Source organism: Lampetra planeri, chromosome 36 (assembly GCF_965212315.1).
Source record: "Lampetra planeri chromosome 36, kcLamPlan1.2.h2, whole genome shotgun sequence".
In the NCBI taxonomy this organism is placed as follows: domain Eukaryota; kingdom Metazoa; phylum Chordata; class Hyperoartia; order Petromyzontiformes; family Petromyzontidae; genus Lampetra; species Lampetra planeri.
In genome coordinates, this window is record NC_136142.1 from 9,255,496 (window position 1) to 9,267,259 (window position 11,764).

Here is an 11,764-nt window from a genome sequence, read left to right on the forward strand (position 1 = left end):
CCTGTCATGGCGGCAACCCTAGGGACCCGCTGGTGGACACCAGTGGTGAGGGACGCTGTCAAGTGGAAGAAGGAGGCTTTCTGAGCTGTGCTCGGAAAAGGGTCCCCCGACTTGATTGAGGGCAGCAGCTGCAGCAGCCGCTGAAGCGAAAGCCCGCGGACATGGGCGGAGTTTGTAGAGGCCACGGAGAGGGACTACCGGACAGCCTTAAAAATGTTCTGCCAAACCATCCGACGCCTTAGGAGGGGTCGACGGGACGTGGCCCAGGCTGTTCCCAGTAAGGGTGGCGGCGTGACATGGACCTCAACTAAGGAGATAGTCGAAAGGTGGAAGGAACACTTGGAGGAGCTGAGAATAGGTTTTTTTTCCCCTTTTTCTGGCAACAAAAACACTTTTTACAAAGAATCGTGTCTGCATTAACCACAATACTTGTGATTAGAATGCAAACAAAACACATACTCTGATAATATATGCATTGTCTTTGAAACTGTTTGCATTCTGATCACAAGTATTGTGGTTAATGCAGACATGATTCCTTGTAAAAGGTGTTTTTGTTGCCAGAAAAAGGGGAATGACCTATTCTCATATTTTGTTACTGGCAAAGGAGGTCCCATGACTTGCAGGAGCTTTTCAACCCGGTGGACACTCCCTTCTCTCAGGAGGCAGCCCTGGAAACAGCTGAGGAGGGGGGGGGGGTCCATCACGGTTGCTGAAGGCAAAGCTACTGGGGTGGACGAGATTCACCCAGAGTTGTTGAAAGCGCTGGACAGTGTAGGAGTGTCATGGTTAACACGCCTCTTCAGTGCTGCATGGAAGGTGTGTACACTACCTCTGGATTGGCAAACTGAGGTTGGGGTTCTCATTTTTTTATATATATAAGGGGAGCAGCGTGTGTATGTGTGTACTCCAACTACAGAGGGATCACACTCCCCAGCGTCCCAGGTAAAGCCTACGCGAGAGTGCTGGAGAGGAAGCGCTGCCCAGTGGTCAAGCCACTGGAACAATGCGGATGCCGTCATGGTCGTGGGACAATGGACCGGCTCTTTTCCCTGTCACAGATATTTGAGGGCTCATGGGAGTGATTCTTCAGTCGACCTCTTCTTTGTAGACTTGGAGAAGGCATGTGTCCGTCTTCCTCGCAATGTCTTGTGGGAGGTGCTGCGGGGGAGTACGATGCACCGGTGATGCTCCTGTGCGCTAACCGGTCCTTCTATTCCCGGAGCGAGAGGTGTGTCTGCGTTCTTGGTGTTAAATCAAAGTCGTTCGCTGCTGGTGTTGGACTCTGCCAAGGGTGCATCTCTCTTGTCTCCACTCCTGTTTGTGATTCTCATGGACAGGATATGAAGGCGCAGCCATGGTATGGAGAGTATCCGGTACGGGGGCATCGAGATTATGTAGTACGGGGGCATGGAGGTGACGTCGCTGCTTTTTGCAGATGACGTTATCCTCTTTGCCTCGTCAGTCGGTGATCTCAGCGTGCACTTGAGCGGTTTGATGCCGAGTGTGAAGCGGCTGCGGTGAGAATCAGCACCTACAAATCTGAGGTCATAGTTCACTCCCGGGAGACAGTGGGTTGTTCTCTCCAGGTGAGGGGGGAACACGCTGCCCTGAGTAGAGGATACGTGTACGGTATTGTACACCACATTCATAATAAAGGTTTTTGGGTTAGATCGCGTAAGTATAAATGTGTCGTATCTCTCCACCACCCGACACAGCCAGTAAGGTTTGTCACGTAAACAACGCGCCAATTAGTTACTACTTCAGCCCACCGGTGTGTTGGAGAGTAAATCCACAACATTTACAACTTTTCGCTGGTAATTACATCCAGCATGATCGGGCGATTTGCCTTTATATATTTTTTTCACTCCAGATATTTACCATAAAACATAACACTAGCGAATACACTATGTAACACAATTTTGGTTCCTGGGTAGTAAGTGTTATTTCCTAATTGCGTATGCCTAAAAAGTATAGAAAATGGCTATTATTCCCCCACAAACTTTGCTTTTGTGACCAGGACAGTGATATTTTAAAATGTACCTATTTTCAATGAGAAAACGGGCGAATTTGTGTCTGTTTGTTCATATAAAGTCAGAAAAAAACCAACATATGAATCAAAATTAACATGAATTTATTCTAAAGCGGGGCAAAAATTACTTCAAAAGATTTAGAAGTCAGTAGTTTTTCGAGATTTATGATTATACTATAAATCACTTTCACGAATCAGCTCCCGAATGTAGTCTCTCATCATGTTCTCATTATACTGTCCTTGGTAGCGCCGTTCAAAGTCCAGCATATCCTGGTGGAAGCGTTCGTCTTGCTCCTCTGAGTACGCTCCCACGTTCTCCTTAAATTTATCAAGATGAGCATAAAGGATATGGACTTTGAGGGACATCCTACAGCCCATTGTGCCGTAGTTCTTCACCAGAGTCTCAACCAGCTCCACATAGTTTTCGACCTCGTGATTGCCCAGGAAGCCACGAACCACTGCGACAAAGCTGTTCCAAGCCGCTTTCCCCTTACTAGTGAGCTTCTTGGGGAATTCATTGCACTCCAGGATCTTCTTTATCTGTGGTCCGACGAAGACACCGGCTTTGACCTTTGCCTCAGACAGCTTAGGGAAGAAGTCTTGAAGGTACTTGAAGGCTGCCGACTCCTTATCTACAGCTCTGACAAATTGTTCCATAAGGCCCAATTTGATGTGCAGTGGTGACATCAGCACCTTCCGGGGGTCCACCAGCGCCTCCCACTTGACGTTGTTCCTCCCCACAGAGAACTCGGTCCGCTGTGGCCAGTCCTACCTGTGGTAGTGCGCCTTGGTGTCCCTGCTGTCCCAAAGGCAAAGATAGCAGGGAAACTTGGTAAAACCGCCTTGGAGACCCATCAGGAATGCCACCATTTTGAAGTCTGCGATGACCTCCCAGCCATACTCATCATTCTTCAAGGCGTCCAGCAAGGTCTTGATGCTGTTGTAATCCTCTTTGAGGTGCACCGAGTGAGCCAGGGGAAGAGACGGGTACTTCTTACCATAATGGAGCAGCTCGGCTTTGAGGCTCCTGGATGAGCTGTCAATGAAGAGGCGCCACTCATTCTGGTTACAGGCGATTCCGATTGCCTCGAACAGACTGGTCACATTATGGCAGAAGCAGAGCCCATCTTGACGGATGAAGAAGCTGCAAAAATGTTGGTGACGCTTTCTCTGATCTGCGACTTGCACACTTTCATCCAACAAGTTCTACTGCTTGAGCATAGATGTCAAAAGCTCGGCATTGGACTTGATGAGACCAAGATCTCTGATCAAGTCGTTGAGGTCTTTTTGGTTGGGGTAGTATGGGTTTCTCTCCTCAGCTCCACCTCTGAAATTGTCATCTGGATCTACAACCTCTTCCTCGCTCTCTGACTTGCTGCTCTCTTCTAAAGACGGCTGCTCTCTCTCCGGAGGAGTGGGTACGGGGAGCTCATGGCAGTGTGGCGGCACCAGGGCGATGGATGAAGGAAGGTTCGGATACGTGATAGCAGGTGCATTCTTGCCAGTCCGACGTTTGGAAGGGTCCACCATGCAGAAGTAGCAGTTGCTTGAGTGGTCAGTGGGTTCCTGCCAAATTCTTGGGATAGCGAACTTCATGGCTCTCTTTTCCCCTCTGTACCATCCTACAAAAATATATATATTTCACCCATGACTAATGTGTAAGAGATTCTCGCAACATTTTTCATGTATGATATATTTTTTCAATAACATTGAAAGTTGCAAAACATTTTAAAATTATAAAAGGTTTACAATAAAAAAAATGTTTCATTTTATAACTTAAAATTCCGAGCAACAATTGACCATCTTACCTTCCAGAGTTTTTTTTGCATTGCTCGCAGGTGAAATGAGGTGCCCAGGGTTTGTCTTGATCCCCGACAGGCATGGTGATATATGCCTTATAGGCCTCACACATCTTAGCAGATGCTTCCACAGTACTTTTTCGCTCTTGTCTTGATAAATTGGCCATAGACACAGCAACATGCGTCTGCCGGATGCTTGCAGCCTCTTGATGCCATCTCAGAAAAATGCACATATGTATCCACTTGGGCAGCTGGAACTAAACTGAACTGGTGGGCTTAAGGCCTCTGTATTTTTACTACTATTTATATTACTGGAAAGTTCTAGAATGTTCGATAAGTTACTCCAAGTTTACTCAGCGCTGAAACTATCTGGAATCTTCTGGAAAATAGATACATTTCAAAATATCAATGTCCTGGTCACAAAAGCAAAGTTTGTGGGGAATAATAGCCATTTTTTATACTTATGAAGCATAAACACTTAGGAAATAACACTTAATACCCAGGAACAAAAAAAAATGTTACACAGTGATATCAATCATATTTTGCGTTTCGAAATCCCTCCTGTTTTAATGTTTTGGGTTGATCTAGGGTGACGCAAATCAAAAGTAGAGGTGGGTGTCGTATTACGAACCACGAAACCAAACCCTCGGTTTCTCTTTTGCCGTCGAGTTTGCGGATCGCGGATATGCCGAGTGTGGCGATTTTCAAGAAAAAGCCGTGACGAGCAGCGGTCTGCCGTACACCGACAAATCGTTAGCACAGGGAAAGAGAGAGAGAGCAGGGAGAGAGCAGGAGAGGAACACGAGGATTAGAGAGTACATGCCACCCGTGGTGTGTGTGGGCCGGGGCACCAGCTCGCCGTCGCTGGGAGGGACGGTGGCCATGGGGTGGGCAGCGAGACTCGCGACGCAACGGCAGCCAAATGAGGAGAGACGTTTCCCCACCCCCACCCCTGGCCTCCCCCCCCCCACCGAGAGAACGTTCACCACGGAGACGGAGCGGTGAAATTGGATGGCAACAGCTTGGGGGAGTAGGCCGCCTTCATCCAGCGAGTGGATTGATCGTGACGACGATGATGAAGATGATGATGACAACGATGACGACGATGGTGATGATGATGATGATGACGACGACGACGGTGACAACGATGATGACGAAGACGATGATGATGATGATGACGACGGGTGTCCATCCACACAGAGGCAAAACACTCGCGATTTGAAGAGGAATAGGCCAAACAAACATCCTGGTGTAGCAAGGCCCTCCTGACGTTGGGCCCTGAGACCCACGGAGACTTTCCCGGTCCAACGTGGCGCTCCAGTCTGAGCTGCGCTGCCCGACAAGTCGTTTGTCACTCGACCGATGATCAGTTCCGTGTGTGTGTGAGTTGCGTGTGGATACGTTTTTGTGTGCGGTCGTGTACACTACCGCGGGGAACGGAGGTGTTGCGCTTAGCGCTACGCTGCGCTACGAACCCGGCAGCCCGAGATCGATTCCCTCTCGCGGCCAACACCGGTGACGATTATCTGAACCGGTCCTGGGCCTCCCCTAAGTCGACTGAAGCTCAAATGAGTACCTGGTGCTGTGTGTAAACATCGCCACTGGGGAGACAAAGGCGGTCGGGTGTGGTGTTGGCCATCCACCCCCTCGTGTGCCGTGCCGCTAACAGCACTTTTTCTAACAGTCCGCAGGCTCTCTGGGCGATCTTTGTCTTGGTTGTGTATATACTTCAGCACGTGATTGGTGTGCGTGTATTTACCTGTGCGGTTGTGTGCGTGCGCGTGGTTGCGTCGGTGCGGTTGTAGAGAGCGCAGCGATGAGCGACGCCGACGTGGTGTGCGTCACGCTGCGCTTCCCCGGGGGAGCCCTCGGCACCGTGGAGTCAGGGAGGAGCGGCCCCGGGGCCTGCGAGCACCGCGTGGAGGTGAGCGCACCACGTCGACGTGGCGTCACCTCGTGCCGTGCAGCGTGGCGTTGTTGTAACGCGGCGTGACGCGGCATCGTGTGCCGTGGTGTGATGCGTGGTGCCGTGGTGTGACGCGGTGATGTGACCCCCTCCGCAGGTGCGCGGCACACAGCTGGCGGTGCGCGTGGAGGCCGGGGAGCCGCTGGGCGTGCGAGTGCTGGGCCCCGCAGGGGGCCCCTGGGCCCCGCTGCCCTCCCAGACGAGCGCCCAGCACTACCGCGCCGCACGCGCCGCCCTGGTGCACCACTTCCTGCACACACTCACCGGTGCGGAGACACGCACACACACATACCCATGTACACTCACATACATGCATACCCATGTACACACTCACGCACGCATACCCATGTACACTCACACGCACGCACTCACACATACCCATGTACACTCACACGCACACATACCCATGTACACTCACACGCACGCATACCCATGTACACTCACACGCATGCATACCCATGTACACTCACACGCACGCATACCCATGTACACTCACACGCACGCATACCCATGTACACTCACACGCAAGCATGCCCATGTTCACACGCACGCATACTCATGTACACTCACACGCACACATAGTCATGTACACTCACATGCACGCATACCCATGTACACTCACACGCACACATACCCATGTACACTCACACGCACACATACCCATGTACACTCACGCACGCATACCCATGTACACTCACACGCACGCATACCCATGTACACTCACACGCACACATACCATGTACACTCACACGCACACATACCATGTACACTCACACGCACGCATACCCATGTACACTCACACGCACGCACTCACACATACCCATGTACACTCACATACACGCACTCACACATACCCATGTACACTCACACGCACGCACTCACACATACCCATGTACACTCACACGCACACATACCCATGTACACTCACACGCACTCATACCCATGTACACTCACACGCACACATACCATGTACACTCACACGCACGCATACCCATGTACACTCACACGCACACATACCCATGTACACTCACACGCACGCATACCCATGTACACTCACACGCACGCATACCCATGTACACTCACACGCACACATACCATGTACACTCACACGCACGCATACCCATGTACACTCACACGCACACATACCCATGTACACTCACACGCACGCATACCCATGTACACTCACACGCACACATACCATGTACACTCACACGCACGCATACCCATGTACACTCACACGCACTCATACCCATGTACACTCACACGCACGCACGCATACCCATGTACATACACGTGCACGCATACTCACGTACACACACAGACGCACGCATACTCATGTACACACGCATAGTCATATACACACACGTGCACGCACGCACACACACTTCTTCAATATGAATACCAATACCCGCCATTCACCACTAAGTGACGGTGACGTCACCACGGCGCCTGTGCCAAGCCAGGTGCACTTTGAGGCCACGTGTAGTTTCTAAGGTTTGCTGACAGGAGGGCAGGTGACAGGCCCAGGTGTTATGTGTTTGGGTTGACTGAATGAGAGGACTGGTGTGTTCCCCACAATGACAGCTCGCTGCGTTTTAGCAGCCCAGGGCTCCGCTCGTTGTTGTGAGCGTCGCTCCTCCGCCCTCCGTTGTTGTTGGAGGGCGACTTCCTCCAAATGCCCAGTAGCAGCAGCGTCCTTCACGAGCCTCCTCCACAGATGCCGACCTTGACTGCTGGTACCAGCCCCATCTATCCGGCCAAACAGAAGCTGCTTGGTCATGCGGTGGTTGGGAATACGGGCTACATGACCCAGCCAACGCAGCCTTGCACAATCCAGCCTGGTTAACCCTGGATGGATCGTAGGCAGGCCGGGCAGCCAGAATGTTTCTAACCGGCGCAGATGCTCCTTTAAGGAGCTCCACGTTTCACAAACACAGGGAAGGGAGGAGGGCATGACCATGGCAGAGAAGACCCGGAGCTTTGTATGGAGCGACAGACCAGCTAGCTTCCACAAGGCGTGGCGATGAAAAGATAATGTCGCTCGACTGATTCGGAGTGAGACTTCTGCTGCTAAATCAGAGCAGGTCATGAGCACACACAGCCCAGGTACAGAAACTTCTCGACTCTTTCCACAACTGCCCCATCACTCATGGAGATTCCCTGTGTCACCCCGTGTCACCCCGTGTCACCCCGTGTCTCGCCGTGTCTCGCCGTGTCTCACCGTGTCTCACCGTGTCTCACCGTGTCTCACCGTGTCTCCCCATGTGTACTCCGTGTCTCACCGTGTCTCCCCATGTATACTCCGTGTCTCTGTGTCACCCTGTGTGTCACCGTGTCTCTGTCACCCCATGTCTCACCGTGTCTCCCCATGTGTAGCCCGTGTCTCCCCATGTCTCCCCATCTGTCTCCACATGTGTATCCCTTTTCTCACCGTGTCACCCCATGTGTCACCCCATGTGTCACCCCATGTGTCACCCCATGTGTCACCCCATGTGTCACCCCATGTGTCACCCCATGTGTCACCCCATGTGTCACCCCATGTGTCACCCCATGTATATCCCGTGTCTTTGTGTCACCCCATGTCTCACCGTGTCTCCCCATGTCCCACCCCATGTCCCCATGTCTCCCGTGCGCATGTCCCCCCCCCCCCGTGCAGGCGCCGTGTCCCCCGGCGTCTCTCAGGAGGACTACAACCGCGCCGTGGGCGTCTGCTCCGCGGCGGAGCAGTACTGGCGCGAGGGCTGCCCGCGCGACGCCGCCCTCATCACCATCGTCAAGACCGAGGTCATGTGACCTGTGGGGGGGAGCGAGCTGCCCCCCCCCCCTCGCCCATCCACACACGCACACAACCTCGTGTGCACCCCCACCACCTGAATTGATGAGGCGCGTCGTGGGTGCGGTGAAAGGAGTCGGGGATGAGCGACTCGCACGCACGCCGTGGGGTTCTCACGGTGGACGGACGCCCCCAGTCGACTCCCGGTGATCCCGGGGTGCGGTGGGGGGTGTGGGGGGGACGGTGTGTGGGGGGGGGGGATGGGAGGGGGGGTATGGGCTCGGGGGATAAGGTGGTCCCGGATAAAACCAAAAACACGGATGATGTGAAGTTAGTTTGTGTTGGTCGGTCGGCGCTTCGGGCGGCAGATTTGTGCCGTAAAGTTTGCCGACGTGTTAAAAAAGCAAAAACGAAATTGACTTGACTTAGGTGGGAGCGTATTTATTGTAGCTGGCATCGAGTTGGGGGCGGAGAGAGACGCGTCGGCCTCTTCGTCCCTTTTTATTGTTTTATCTTCGAGTATTCGGATTGCTTCCCCCACACCTCCCACCGTGATTGCGGTCGTGCGGGTACCAGCGTGTCGCGGGCCCTCGACGGCCGGCAAGCGAGGAGCCGTCCGTCTCGTCTCTCCAGCGTGCCCTACTGCCCGCCCGCCCCAAATATCCGATTGGTCTCCCGGCGAGCTCGGTGCGAGCGAACCCGCCGTCCGGGTGTTCTGTCCCGAGGATGCGGGAGAGTTAGCAGGTGGCTACGCGTGGATCACGTGCGCGGTCGGGCACGCACAACCGCACCTCCTTGCCGACGACCACCAAACCTCAACCCTACCGATCGTCAAACCGAGACCTCGGCGGCAAATTACCTCGCTACCACCGCCGACTCTAGAATCTCGCCACCCAGATCCGGAAAAACGCTGCTACTGCTGGCGCTGCTGCTGGCGCTGTGCGAACAGAGTGGAAGTAACGCAGACGTCCAGAATAACCCCGCTTCCCCCATTCGAGACCAAAAACATTGTCGCACCACCTCCTCGCTTTGACCGCTCCTCCTCCGCCTGGAAGACGCTGGTGGAGCCGTCAACCGAGTCAGATGGTCACCTGGCCGATGCTGCTCCACGTGTCCTCCTTGAATGGAAATTTAAAGACGCAGCCAAAGTGGTGCGACTGTGGCCGTGTAACCCAAACGAGGGACCGCACAGTGAACCCCCAATGTGGTCTGCTGCGCTCCTTCAATGGAGGAGGAGGAACAGCGGCACGACACAAACTCTCTCTGTGTGCTGAAGCCCTCTCTCTCATCGTTAGCAGCAGCAGCAGCACCTCCATATTGCCATCTGGACGACATCGCTGCTGTCATCATCGTGCGCAGGAGTAGAATTGAGTAGTGCAACGAAATAAAAAAGGCCCCATGGTTTATTGCGTTTCTCCATCGAACCAGTGCAGGGAGAAGAAGACACACCGCTCTGACTAACGCTGCCCCGTAAGAAGCACGTCCTTGGCGCGGAGTCGGCTGCTTAACGCTCACACGCGCCAAGCGCCCACCGCTCGCCAGGGACGTTGGGCTGAATGGCGGGCGTGTGGTAGACTGGGGGGGGGGGGGGGGGAACGCCGCAACTCAGAAGGCCTCGCGAAAGTCGCTCTGCTCGACCGATCGAATCCCAGCAGCCGCTCAATGGAATTCTGACGATTCGGGGGCCCTGATCTGATGTTCAGAATTGTTTTTTTTTATCTCGAATACTTTTTACATGATGTTGTTGTACATTTTATTCTATTTTATTGGCCACGTGGTCGGTGTGGGTCTGCCCCGTGTACCCCTCCCTCCCTCCCATCCCGTCGGTACTCGCCGGGCTCTTCCTCCATGGCACCCAAACAGTACCGGCATCGTACCGAGCGTCGTCATGAAATCGCGAATCCCTTGCACGCACACACACACCAAAAAAAAGACAAAGATCCACGAACAGCATATTCCTGGTTCTTGAGGTAAAGTTACGTAGATAGAAAACTAAATAATAAAATAAAAACTAAAATAATATAAAATAATTACTATTTGGTTCTTTCGGTAAAGTTGCGTAGAAATAAAATAAATAATCGAGTACGACTTTTCGATTGCAACACAAGCAACCGTCATCAGGTGTGAATGAAAGCAAGCTCGGAGAGAGATACACATACAGAGAGACAACACAGACAGAGAGAGACGCACAGAGAGAGACACAGAGAGAGACACGGAGAGAGAGACAGAGAGATAGACACACACACAGAGAGAGAGACAGAGAGAGAGACAAACACAGAGAGAGACACACAGACTTTGACTTTTAAACCATTTTATTGCTGCGGCGGCAATTGCTCCGCAGCCTCTTTTTGGTTCGAGGTCATCACCATCAGTAACATCATCACCGCTAAAAAACGCGGCCCGTGCGCCACACCGCCACGTGCACCACACCGCCACGTGCGCCACGTGCGCCACACCGCCAAGTGTGCCGCACCGCCACGTGCGCCGCACTGCCGCGCGCGTGCCGCACGGCCGGACCGCCACGCGCGCCACATCACACCCGCGTCGCCGCGTCCAACGCCCGCTTCGACTTGATCGTTCAAAATGTGAAAGTAAGTTCGCCGTTTGTGTTGGTGCAGAGGGCCTGACCGGCACCCCACCGCTCCTGGAACACGGCGTGCGCATCCCCAACCTGGGAGTAGTACGCATGCTCCAGCCGGAGCCTCGCCTTCAGCAGCCCCTTCAGCATCGCCTCCGCTGAACAGCCGTCGTCCGTGTCACCTTGCAGTTTCTTTTTCCGCATTTTATACACCGCCATCTTGGCTTGCGCGCAGACAAAGTTTGCCAGGTTGTGGCGCTTGTCCGCCCGGTACGGTACCCCGCATATGAACTGCTCTTGTAGAAGAGCAACCCCAATTTCGTGAAGGTGGCTCCTAGAAGTCTGAACAACGGGTTCAGCCGTGAACACCCCACGTACTAGTGGGCCAGATCCTCCCTCGCGCCACAGAAAGCGCACAGATCCGACGCCCCCGGGGTGACCTTGCTGATCCACGCCGCCGAGGGCAGCGTCCAGTGCGCCAGCCTCCACTGGAGGTCCCCGCTGCGCTTTGCAACGGGGCCCTTGTACAGCTGTTTCCACTGGGGGGTGGTGTCGATCAGGGGAGAGAAGAAACCCCCCCACTTCGTGTCCGGTAGGTCTGCCAGCTCTCGACACCGCA

At 53.5% G+C, this 11,764-nt stretch overlaps 1 protein-coding gene across 2 annotated transcripts in view; it reads left to right on the forward strand.

Moving 5' to 3' along the window:
- LOC144730767 (uncharacterized) overlaps positions 1-8,673 on the forward strand; it is a 56,440-nt gene extending 47,767 nt beyond the window's left edge. For both annotated transcript variants that reach the window (XM_078611512.1, XM_078611513.1), the window contains 3 exons: positions 5,634-5,752; positions 5,892-6,060; positions 8,451-8,673. In XM_078611512.1, coding sequence (XP_078467638.1) covers positions 5,634-5,752; positions 5,892-6,060; positions 8,451-8,587 — 425 coding nt within the window. In that variant the 3' untranslated portion in view covers positions 8,588-8,673. The remainder of the gene's footprint in view (positions 1-5,633; positions 5,753-5,891; positions 6,061-8,450) is intronic.
- The last annotated feature ends 3,091 nt before the right edge of the window (positions 8,674-11,764 follow it).